This window comes from Danio aesculapii, chromosome 20, assembly GCF_903798145.1.
Source record: "Danio aesculapii chromosome 20, fDanAes4.1, whole genome shotgun sequence".
Classification (NCBI taxonomy): Eukaryota; Metazoa; Chordata; class Actinopteri; order Cypriniformes; family Danionidae; genus Danio; species Danio aesculapii.
In genome coordinates, this window is record NC_079454.1 from 49019308 (window position 1) to 49033142 (window position 13835).

The window sequence follows — 13835 nt, forward strand, 5'->3', positions numbered from 1 at the left end:
CTCATTATTACATGGCTACTTGCCACAAAAACATTACAAAATACACACAAAACATTGTTCTTAGCTGAAATAGTTTATTAATTCTATAATTAAACGCAGAGCTGACAGAAATGAGAATGGTTGAATGGAGCATACATTAACCTACATATTACTCAGTCGCAAGATGGCACCAAACTTTTTAAAGAGGGCAAGAAAGACATCAATATTCAGTTGATGTCAAAATTATCAGCCCTCCTGTGAATAGTTTTTTCTTTTTCAAATATTTGCGAATTTAACTAATTGTTCTACAGTATTTTCAGTAATATTTTTATTTGTTTTATTTCAGCTAGAATAAAAGCAGTTTTACATTAAACAGAAACAGAAAAATAAGCAGAAATTGGGGGGGAAATTATTCAGGAGGTCTAATAATTCTGACTTCAACTGTAAATATGGATGTGAACGTATTAACTGACCATTAAGATGAAAGTTCCTGGAGGAGCCTGTGTTATTCATTTCAGTGGCTGTTAACTGGGAATAACATACCTTGGAATGTTGTGAACTAAATATTCAGAGAGCCGTGTAATAATGTGAATTCACAGGTACTTTAAGGATCATCTTTTTTCTCACCCTTGGTTTGTTGCAGACTTACATTACTTGTCAGAACACACCATCGACTAAGTCATCTTTCCCTGACAATCTCTCGAATCTGCTGTATCATAATTCAAAATGACAAGCGAAAGACAAATCATGACCGGTTTACAACTACATTAGTGAGAGTAAATGAAAGACTTCATTACATGAATTCCTCCCTAAAACCACCTAACTACCCCTGACCTGAGAAAATAGATCCTTTATAAAGCAATCAATGGCTCTGAACGCCAACAGAAATGGATGAAGACATAAAGGCAGTGTGTGAGAAGGAGAAACGCAGTGTGAGATCTGACGAGATAGTGAGAGTTTGACTCCTCATGACACAGAAAGCACACACACAGGATGCTGTTCACACACGCACACATTTCACATGCACAGACTCGCTCTGTCAAACACAACACTAGCTGGGTTTTCTATAATTTTACCACATTTTTAAGCATCACATGAGAAAGCAGTGATGGAAAAGTCAAATTCTCCAGAAAATACATTGATTCCCCCCCCCAAAAAACAAAACGTTTTTATACTTTTAACACTATTTGCTGTTTGTTTAAACTTCTTAAATAAATGAGCTGATTCAACACAATTCTTGAGTTTTTTGGGAGGACAACTTAATTTTTATGCTAAACAATATTACATTAATCAATTTGTGTTGGGAAAACATGAATGAATTGTGTGGAATCCAGCATTTTTTATAGTGAAGTAACGCTACATTGAAGAAAAGCTGCTGTAAGGAATTTCTTCTTCACAACACATTACCTTAAGTGTATATTTAGTAATTAGAAAAGCTTCTTGTAAATTACAAACTTAAATTTTACAATTAACTATGAGCAACACATTTAATTCAGTGTAGAATTATTAGAATTATTGTTATTAATAATAATTAATTCCTACATTACCAGTTGACAGTCGGACAAAATAGTTTGTTGTCAAAGACGTGCTAAAACACGACACCTGATATAACTATATCACACTGAGCATAAATAGCAGAGGGTTCCATTTATTTTATTGTTATCAGAGATTAAAGCTGCTGGTATTTCCTCACTCAAAATGCTGGGTTATTCCAACCCAAATATGGACAAACCCAAACATTGGGATAAATTCGGTCCCATTTAAATTAATTGAATTATTTATCTTAGTGGCTATTTCAGACCATCATTTTCATAAAATTGGTCTGAAATAACCCAGCTTTTTTTTTAAGAGTGTTGTATTTTTTCAGGATTATTTGATATTTAAAAGTTCAAAAACACTGAATTTATCTGGAATAAATCATTATCATGATTAGTCTTCATTCACACTTATGACTAATTTATTGTGTCTTTGTTCAATTAATCGATTACATTTTTAAAGGTAGTGTACATATGCAGAGCAGAAGTAATACACTCTAAAAAAAAAAAAGCTAGGTTGTTTTAACCCAACATTGGGTCAAATATTGACAAACCCAACTGTTGAGTTATAAAATGTAATTGAAATTTATTTAAAAAAATTAACCCAATGTTTGGTTTGTCCATATTTGACCCAGTATCAGGTTATAATAACCCAGCATTTTTTAAGAGTGCAGTATAGAGCATAGGTAGAGCTATTTTTAACAGAGCTTCTCCAATGAACTCACACAAACATGACAAGCATTCAGAGTGTTTTCACATTCAGAGCAATGTTTGCTTTTACTCTCTCTCTGTAAATGAGCTGATCTGGGGTGCGTTTCCCAAACAACGGCGTAACTCGCGGCTGAACTATCATAGTACGATGCATTGTTTGGGAAATGAGCGATGTAGTGACGATGTATGTGATATTGAAAAATCCAATATTAGTTTTAGTAAAAACATGCACTCGTTTTCCATATTAACTGAAATATATGTAAGTGTCACATATAGGGACCTGTGTTTCCTTTACAAATATTGTTATTATTAAGAACGTTACATATGCTGTTCTAAATTAACATAAAGTCACTTACAAAGCTAACACGTATTCTAATCTCATAAAACATATAAATCAATAAAATAAGGCTATTTATTAAGAAATTAAATTTAATATTTATTAGAAAATGGAGAAAAAAAATATCATAGTTTAATAATAATATTAATGATGATGATGATTATTATTATTAAGTAGGATATTGTTTATTAATTTTTTTTAAAAGACTACTTTTACATTGACACATGCAAACCACTGTAGAAATGTTCTAACCAACAGGCCCATGTCATATACAGTACAGACACTTAATAAATAACCTACTATAAATTAAAAGCATTACCGTATGCTATGTTTTTACCGTATGCACTTTTTTATGAAAGTGCACTGCGAAGGGAGCGAAATTGTCAATATGAAGATCGCTAAAACTGAACTATAAAAATACTTTGAAAGCAAATTACACCTAAGAGTGATGACTTTAATACCTTTTTTTTAATATTCCAAGACTGTTAGAATGTTTGAAAGGAATAGGGCATAGGGGGATAACTGGGAATAGAACACAGACAGGAACAGTTTGCGAATGTTCTTTGGAACGATGGATTTAGGAAACACCAAATCAACAAACTATGTTTGAAACAAAGGAACTTGCAACCTTAGCTAGCTAATGATGGTTTTTGGAAACGCACCCCTGATTGGTTCCTCATATCTAATTTTGAATACTGTACATGCAAGAGAATAACGGTTTCATGTTCACGCACAAAAGATTGCATTTTAATCATCAAAACATTGAACAACTTTTATTTTTGTCTGACATACCCAAGCTCCATTTTTTCTCACCTCCTCACAGGGTTGCCAGGTTTTTGCAAGAAAACCAGCCCAATAATATGAAATGAAACTCAAAATATGCCACCGCCCATTCCTAAAATACAAATTTTACATCACTGTTTGCATTATACATGGTTTCTTCTTTGAAAAAACTGTATATTAGTATTTATAAAAATTCTGTTATCATAAAAAAAATCATTTTGCCTTAATAAAAACTGAACAGTTATCATGTTTCTCATCTGACTGCCATGAGCCATCTAATCAAAAATGTAATGCACATCAGCAGTGAAAGTAAAGCCTGAACTTTTAAAATTAATTTTAAATGAAAGCTATGTTAAAAATGTAAAATAACCAAATTCAATTCCTAAATAAAATGCTAATTAAATTGTAAGCAACTGACTTTCTTCTGTAGCTTATAGATATACTTTTTTAGATTGTTATTATTTAGCACATTTATCAGAGCACAGTTTCTAATGACTAGTCGAATATACATTTTAGCAAAAAGAAAATAGTAGAGTAAAATATTTTAACACAGCCATGTAAGTGTAATTTATTTTAACCTGCAGAATAAAAAAGAAACAGGAACAATCAGTTAAATCTGCAGGAAAACAACAGACTTGGCAACCTTGCCGGCTCTCTCCTCCTCTCCTTCATAAAATAACCACGATCCACAATTAAGTCCAATTCCAGATGGTTTTTCCAGTGATTTGTCTGGCTAAATATAAATTTCAAGAGTTGAAGGGATTTGGAAATACCTTTAACACAGACTTGAGGAAAAAAATGAATCACCCATCAAAGAAACTGTTGAACAAGCCAAGTCATGTGCTCACGAGTTTAACAGAGAAACAAGCCCAAAGCGTCTTCATTCGGCTCAGTTTGCATGTTGTGTTGTGCAGTTTTAGTGATTTCACAACATTTCTGTCAGCAGATCTGTCATATGCTGCTGTGTTTGTGGATTTATCCTGAGGTCGCCATGGAAACATGCTAATAATTGTAGTTTTGCCCACAGGGTACGTCATGCACCCATTTTTTTTTTCTTTTTTTAATGGGCGGCAGACCAGTGGCGGTCGAGGCTTATACTTTGCATTTAGACAAGATAAGACATGACCAAAGAAAAGAGAAAGTTAAAACACCTTTAACAGCTTTAGCTACTAGTTATTAATCAAAGAATACACTGTATTGGATCATTCATAACGTACAGAATAGATACAAACAATTAATAGTAATAATAAATGAGAAAGAAATGGGGATTGCAAGTTTGTAACTAAAAATTGATAGGTGTAAACTCAGAACAGCAAGACATTGCTTAACATTTGGAACCGTATACTCAGAATTGTGAAAACTAAACTGAATTTCGAGATGAATTTAAGAGATTTTCAAATAAAAATATTTAATTGTGAGATGAAAGCTTGGAAATTATGAGATTTATGAAATAAAATAAAAAAATAGCTTTATCTTGTGAAAAATCCTGGTAAAATACACCAGGGAAATTAGGTATTACACATGTCGTGTATTTTCTTGGGAATAATATTTCTAAAGGAGCTGTTTACATGGAATTGAACCAGATTTTGGTAAAAACCCAAACAATACAAACATAAAAATAAAACAACACAAAGAAAAATGTGAAAAATGATCATGTGTAATAACAATGAAATGACAGAAGGAGAAAAAACTGAACTACTGAAAGTATTTAATACTTGTAAAGGTGCCGTTGACTTGAAATGATCTATTTTAGAAACCGGTTTTGTTTGACTTGAAATTTTCCCTGAATGTTGGTAACAACCAAAGAAATCCACATATGCAAAGAAAATAAATCCAATTAGTTTACAAATGAAGTTTGTGTTAGAAAATAAATGACGCAGGGAAAAAGTATTGAACACATGAAGAAAGGGAGGTGTAGTTCGGTAGTGAAAGCCCAGACAGCAGCTGAAATCTCTCAGTAGTTCTTCAGCAATCCTCTGCTCTTCGTCAGTGTAAATGAATATTAACTGCTTCAGTCTAACATCTACATTAGCAGGAGGATGAAGATGAAACCAGGGTGGACATTTCAGCAAGACAATGATCCAAAACACAGCCAAGGAAACTCCCAAATGCTTTCAGAGAACGAAAAGTCAAGCTGTGGAATGGCCCAGCCAATCACCTGAACTGAATCCAATAGAAAATACTTATTAAAGATCAGAATTGATAGATGAGACCCACAGAATGATCAAGATTTTGACACTCTGTTGAAGTCTGTGATAAACTCACACCTGAGCAATGCATGTGACTTCATTCTCCAAATGAAAGGTGTCTTTAAGCTGCCATCACCAAAAAAGCTATTTATATAAAAGTATTGAATATGTTTCAGTAGTTCAGTTCTTTCTCCTTCTGTCATTTCATTGTTATTACACATTATCATTTTCAGATTTCTTTTTTATTTTGTTTTATTTTTATGTTTGTATTGTTTGGGGTTTTTACCAAAATCTGGTTCAATTCCATGTCAACAGCTACTTTAGGAATATTATTCCCAAGAAAATACATGACATGTTCAATACTTAATTTCCCTGCTGTATGTGTATTTACGACTATTTGATTTGTAATGTAATTACTATTTATATATTGCATTTATTGTGTATGGCCATACACCCAAAGCGCTTCACAATCACGAGACTGGTCTCTCCACACCACCACCAGTGTGCAGCATCCACTTGGATGATGCGACGGCAGCCACAGGACATCAGCACCAGTGTGCTCACCACACACCAGCTATAGGTGGAGTGGAGAGACAGTGATACAGCCAAATCAGTGGATGGGGATGATTGGGAGAACAGAAAAGTACCTCCACATCAAAAGCTACTGGTCAGCCCATGATTCGGGAAAGATCTAAATAACCAATTGCTTAAACTCAAACATCCAAGCATGCTATAGACTCGAGCAGTGCAGTGGCTTACTTCATATCCAAATAAAGATATCCAGAGATGCCTTTTTAAGTTGTAAACAAATCAGTGTTTTGAAACTAATGAAGACAGCAGAAGTCAATCATTTATTTAGATTATTTAGCCTGACATGTTTACCGCTCCAAAATACTTTATATGTTTCTTATAATGAAATACAGTGTTTAATCGGAAGAACAATTTGTTTTTTACCCAGATATTTTAAAAGGATATACTTTAGACTAGGGATGGGCATTTTTGACCATTCTTCATTCGATTAATGCACAGGTTTGACAAACGATTAATCGAATAATCGGGGGTGGAGCTTAAGCAAGAGGCGTGTGCATCATAGTGACAATTAAATAACATTCCATTTAATATATATATATATATATATATATATATATATAATATATATATTATATATATATATATATATTTAAGCCCTGTTAAAAATGGTGTTGATAAAACTATGACAGGATTCAGAAAACAATTAAATCAATGCTGTTGGGTTATTAAAAACCCCCATCAATATCGGTTAACACAGTAAACATTTAAAGAAGTGTGAGCAGTGGCGTATTTACGCATGGACAAGTTAAAGCTTTGAGATACGGTTTACTTTCTGCAAGTGTATTATTTAAAGTAGTAATCCCCGAAAAAAGACGTTAGAGGCCATTTACATTTGGCGTATTTTGCATGCGCAAGTTTGTTATTCTCTATGCGCTAAGATCACGCACAGAAAATATATAAATCAGTGTTAAACCTATGAATGGTGGAAAAAACATATTTCGGGATTAGAGAGATACATGGCTCCCTGAAGTAGCTTTCGATTTTGGTGTCATCCGGTGAAACATCACTCGCGAAAAGAGTGTCGAGCACACGGCGCACACATGACAGCTGAGAGTATCACACACCAGATGCGCACTTTGCATGGTATTTAAATGAAACTATTCAGATGCGCTCTGTGGCGCGGCAGAAATATGAAGTGTCCGTCATGGTTGGGCACCGCTGTTTCCCTGATAGAAACATGATGCTGCGTGGGCCGTGGCGCGACGCTTCTGGCGTGTGACCCCCTATACTCTATCTGCGCTCAGGTCTCGCCTCTAGACCGCAACTCTTTGCAGCCATTACCAATCAAATATCAAACTACTGCCCAAATACCAGCATAACCAATCAGAAAGAATAAAAGGAATTTAATTTTAGAGCCAATCGATCATCGTTTTCATGCTCGATCGTCGCTGAAGCGTTCGATTAATTGATTAATCGAATAACTGTGCACATCCCTACTTTAGAGTAGTAATCACAATACCGTGAAACTGTGATATTTTTATCCAAGATTACCATACCTTCAGATTCTAATACCGACCCGTGTCGAGTGAGCCAAGTTATTCTAATTGTGCAATTTTTCAGAAATCTGAAGTTGCTCAATGATTTATGTGTTCGCTAAAGTTCTGACACAATGTCTACTTCATCATCAGGGATGGTAGTGAACTCAACAACCCCAATGGAGAACACCAGTTTCTCCGAGAACGTCACAGACAGTCGAAACATGTCTGATGTGTCCCATGTGCAGAATCAGACAGCAGCCACCGCAATAACACCAACTACACTCCTGCCATCCACAACCCATGAGTCCATAACCAGCTTCCACACCGCCACCCACACGACCATCACTGCATCCAACAGAACGACACACTCCAGCAGCCCAGAATCAGGAGGTGACCCATCATCCACTGCAGCCCAAATCACACATACGTTCACGAGCAGCAGCAGCAGTCCCATCCAGGCCAGAGCACACTTGGACACCCCATCAGCACTCAATGTCGGAGATGAAGGTATGTGAACGCAATCTATCATCACAGCTCACAAATAAATCACTTCCAAACAAGCTTCTTTTCTGTTGGTGTGCCTGAGCAAATTCACTTAACCAACCTGAATGCTACATATTTAGAAATGTACTTTTATATACTTTGTGCTTTTCCAGTGATTTTGTGGCTTTCTATTGGAATGACTGGAGTTAGGCCACAATAAACAATCAAAAATAAGCAACAATAAATGTGGCACACCTTGAGTATTTCATCTTGGGAGAAAAATGGATCCAGGATGGATCCATGCTTTCATGTTGTTGACGGCACATTCTGACCCTACTATCTGAAAGTTGCAGCAGAAATCGAGACTCATCAGACCAGGCAAACGTTTTTCCAATTTTCTATTGTCCAATTTTGGTGAGCCTGTGTGAATTGTAGCCTCAGTTCGTCCCTGTTCTCAGCTGACAGGAGTGGCACCCGGTGTGGTCTTCTGCTGCTGTAGCCCATCCGCCTCAAGGTTGAACGTGTTGCGTGTTCAGAGATGCTCTTCTGCAGACCTCGGTTGTAACAAGAGGTTATTTGAGTTACTGTTGCCTTTCTATCTGTCCAGTCTGGCCATTCTCCTCTGACATCAACAAGACATCTGCGCCCACAGAACTGCCGCTCACTGGATATTTTCTCTTTTTCTGACCATTCTCTGTAAAACCCTAGAGATGGTTGTGCGTGAATATCCCAGTAGATCAGCAGTTTTTGAAATACTCAGACCAGCTCAACACCAACAACCATGCCACGTTCAGGGTCACTTAAATCCCCTTTCTTTCCCATTCTGATGCTCGGTTTAAACTGCAGCGGATCGTCTTGAATCATGTCAACATGCCTAAAGCTGCAGTCACACTTGGCTTTTCCTCCCATAGACTTCCATTCATATGCCGCGAATGCGTCAGACCGAAACGCGGGGTCATGCGCGAAGTTTCGCATGTTGCTTGCGGTGCAAAGTTCAAGCTGGGTGACTCTAACCTGCGAAATCGCATCACTTGGCTGCATGGGACCAATCGAGGATCAAAACAGGACCTCTCTGGACAGAAATTTAAAACATGGAGCGATCGCTGGCTTTTTAAAATGTCTAATAAGCTTGTTTAAAATAAATCCCGCCCCTTTTCGCTGCGCAGCACGACAAAATTTCGCACACACACAAGCCCGGTGTGACCGTAGCTTAAAAGCATTGAGTTGCTGCCATGTGATTGGCTGATTAGAAATTTGTCTTAACGAGCAGTTTGGACAGGTGTACCTTATAAAGTGGCCGGTGAGTGTATACACATATATACACACATATATATATATATATATATATATATATATATACAGACAGACTCACATATATACTTTAAGCAGGCTTCACTTTTTAAGACGCCATGAAAACCAAAAACTTTTTAACCCTATAAAAATTATATTTTAATAATTAATTATGATGTATGAATTCTTACTATATTATAACACACATTTGCATACAATTTATGTATAAGTATAGCCAATTTTATATATTTTATTCAGCATATTTTGTTGCAAAATATGCTGACTAAATTCATAAGAAAAAAAGCTAAATAAATTATATCATTAAATAGATTTTAAAATATATTAAATAATATATCTATATTCCTAATATATTTATATTCCTAATATATATATATATATATATATATATATATATATATACATACATACATACATACATACACACACATACAGACAGACATGTGTATATACACTAAGCATGTTTAACTTTTTAAGACTCCACGAAAACCATATTTAAATAATGAATTATGATGTATGAATTCTTAATAAATCTATCATAGTTAATATATTTAAATACATTATGTATTAGTATAGCCAGTTTGAGGTGTTTTAATCAGCATATTTTTTATTTAAAATGCTGATGAATAAGACGAATTTTTGAAACACAGCTCATATAGTTATATATATATATAATATTTCTAATAATTACAAAAATAATGCTGTTCTTCTGAACTTTACATTGCGGATTATTTCTTTTTGATGAATAGAAAGTAGTAATCGACATTATTCATGTTTCTTCATCACCAATTTTTTTTTTTTACCAAATCAAAAACTATTTTACTGCATTTCTGATCAAATACATGCAGGCTTGTGTGGAATCGTGTAACTATATTCAGCTAATCTGTGATTTTGAAGCTGTCAGTGAAGACAAAAAGGCCTGAGTTTCTGCTCAATCCTCTCGTGTCTGCTTTGGATGCAGCGTTTGTGCAGAAAGCCTGTTTGTTTCAATGCAAACAAGATTTATTACTGTGATATCAATAATCGCACAGTCACTCATTTCGCTGAGGCCTTTGTGTCCAAATGCAGCTGCACACGCACAAATATTTACAGCGCACATCTGCATTTTTTGTCGAGAGCAACACAAATCCTCATAAATCTGGACGTGAATGGAGGTTTGACAGCAGATAATGGCAAACAAGAGCATCATTATTATCTGTGAGCTGACACAACCACAACAGAGGCATCTTTGTGTGTCTGTGTGCGTCACTGCACACAGACACACACCATTTACATATTTTCCAGAAAAAAAAATAATCTGCTAGTGTTGCTCTCTCTTTGTTGATTTCTAGACAGTAACAAAGTGTCCACTGACCCGCTGCTGGCTGGACTGGTGTCAGCGTTTGTTGTGGTCGCTGCCATCGTGTCGGTGCTCGTATTCCTGAAATTCAGAAACACAAACGACGGGCCGGAGTTTCGCAGACTTCAGGATCTGCCCATGGTAGGACTCTTCACTTGAAAACAAGCACATACAAGCTGAAACAGTCATAAAACTTCAACACTGACAGGAAAAACATTTCTCAGGAAACTTTATTAACTCTTAATCGGCCCACGGAGTCAGGCTGACCCCAGTGGATGGTTCCTATTTTTTATACACGTTCCCTTTATCTCAGGGGCATGAAACGCTCCAACTATTCCTAAAACGCACAAAACTATTTACTTGAATAGGTTGTTTAAAAGGTCTACTAATAAACAAATAAATAAATAAATAAATAAATCTCAGTTTAGGTTTATGTGAGTCAAACTGACCCCACATTGAAAATGATTATGAAAAGTGAAAAAAAAAATTATATTAATTTTCCAAAAGAAATGTGTAAAGCACAAATGAAAATTGGAACAAAATAGTTTTTTTTTATTTGCATTATTTTCCAATTTCATCTCATACTGTTGTACCAGAATCAAAACAACCATAAATTTGATTAATGTATTAATGAGCATGTTTTAAATTCTGATTATTAATGTTTTAATGGTATATTAAATATAGTTGAAACCAGAAGTTTACATACACTGTATAAAAGGCACATAACCATTTAAAAACAAAGTCAGATGTTAATGTGACTAAACTTTTCTGTCTTAGGTAAGTTAGGATTATCACATTCGTTTGTTATGCTATATAGCAGAATAATGAGAGCGATATTTTTTGAGAAACGGTTATAACTTTCCTTGAAAGTCAAAAGTTTACACACAATAAGATTATTATGTCTCTGAAAAAGCTCAGATGATGGTGTCAAGGTTTTGGAAGTTTCTGATTGGCTAATTGACAACATTAGAGTTAATTAGAGGCACAACTGTAGAATAGTGTTTAAGGAAAACCTCAAACACACTGCTTCCTTGTGACAATCAACAAGCCAGAATCAACAAAAAAGCCAGATTACAATTTGCTAAATTACACTGGGAAAAAGACTCATTTCTGGAGACATGTCCTGTGGTCTGATGGAACTAAGATCCAACTGTTTGCCTATAATGACCAGTGTTACATTTGGAGGACAAAGGGGAAAGCTTACAAGCTTAGGAACACCATCCCAACTGTGAAGTATTGGGGCGGCAGCATCATGTTGTGGGGCTGTTTTGCTGAAGGAGGGACTGGTCCACTTCACAGCGTAGATGGCATCATGAAGAAAGAACATTATGTAGAAATACTGAAGCAACATCTCAAGACGTCAGCCAGGATGTCTGCTACATAGCATAAAACTTGGCCACAAATGGGTTTTCCAAGCAGACCATGACCCTAAACATACTACCAAATTAGTTCAAATGTGCTTTAAGGACAACAGAGTGAAAGTTTTGGAGTGGCCATCACAAAGCCCTGACCTCAATCCTATAAAAAATCTGTGGGCAGAGTTGAAAGGACTTGTGCGAGCAAGACAGCCTACAAATCTGACTCAGTTACACCAATTCTGTCAGGAGGAATGGGCCAAAATTCCTGCAAACTATTGTGAGAAGCTTGTGGAAGGATACCCAAAACATTTGACCAAAGTTATAGAGTTTAAAAGCAAAGCTAAAAAAAAACAAAAAAAACAGAGGAAGTGTTTGTAAACTTTTGACTGTCTAGAAATTAATAAAAAAAAAAAAAAATCCTCTCATTATTCTTGCATGTAGCAAATGTAAATCATTTAGGTAATCCTAACGAACCTAAAACAGTAAACGTTTAGTATGATTTATCATCAGACATTTTTTAAAAAATGTTTATGTTCCTGTTTAGCAGTGCAATATGGCTGACGATATACATCATATCGCACTGCTGCTCGTGTGATACTCGTGGCCAACCAAAAAGTAACTTAGGGTAATACAAGGTGTGGGCGACACAAAATACATACACTCCTGATATGAAAGTCCCATCTCGCACTCAATAAACTTGAGTAAACAATTACTATGGTATAAAAACAGCACTACAAAATACAAAAGAGAGAGATCGACTTAGAAAGTCACTTACCAGTTTTATAATGATTTGATCAGCTGTATTTTGAATTACGCTGGTTTTTTCCTCCCCTAATGACTTATGTGATCTCTGTCGTCATCGTGTGGCGGACCATCAGCCGTCTTTGCTCTGCTCAGTATGACAGACTGATGGATGCCGACATGATGAATCTCCAAAATTATAAATATTTAAAACAGGCACTTTACTTCGAAATAAACTGCATAGCTGCAATCTAAACAACTACATTCTCGACTAAAAAACAAACTTAAATGTACATTATAATGTCCAACAGCTGCAATATTTGTCAAACTGTAGTGAGTTTATTGATCTGCTGTCACTCTATGTGGGCGGAGTAATACACAAGAGTGAGGAGGCTGTACGAGTATATCACACGGCTATCAGCCAATCAGATTCGAGAACCAGACAGAACTGCATATATACAGTATATAGTCAAATCCGAAATGTATTTATATATATATGTTGAAGTATAAAATGGCCTTAATTCTATACATAATGAAAATGCATCACCTAATGTGACCGCCTCCTCAGAATTCAATCAATACAACACACACAGCTCATAAACGATTAGAAAAGGCATAGCTCATCCGAAAATTCTGTCATTATTTACTCACCTTTCATTCTTTCCAAAACCTGTTTGAGTTTATTTCTTCCTTTGAACACAAAGGAAGACATTTTGAAGATGTCAGAAACCTGTAACCAGGTTTTTAGATTTCTTCAAGATATGAAGAGTTCAGCTGCAAAAACCCAAGTGCTGTCTGAAATTTCTATCAAAAATGAACATTTTTCTCAGCTTCCTTTGTTTATGTTGAGATATTTCACTTTAAAGACCGGGAAAATGTCTGATATTACTAAACATGCATGTAAAGAAACTCTTTATATTAAAAAAATCACCTGCTTATAAATCATGCTTGATAGTTCAAATGCTTTCATAAACATAGCACACCTGTTCTCTGTGTGTTTCAG

At 35.5% G+C, this 13835-nt stretch overlaps 1 protein-coding gene across 1 annotated transcript in view; it reads left to right on the forward strand.

Annotated features, from left to right (window-relative positions):
• LOC130247470 (serine-rich adhesin for platelets) overlaps positions 1–13835 on the forward strand; it is a 47580-nt gene that overhangs the window by 28753 nt on the left and 4992 nt on the right. The window contains exons 3-4 of the mRNA XM_056480703.1: positions 7754–8110; positions 10726–10874. Coding sequence (XP_056336678.1) covers positions 7754–8110; positions 10726–10874 — 506 coding nt within the window. The remainder of the gene's footprint in view (positions 1–7753; positions 8111–10725; positions 10875–13835) is intronic.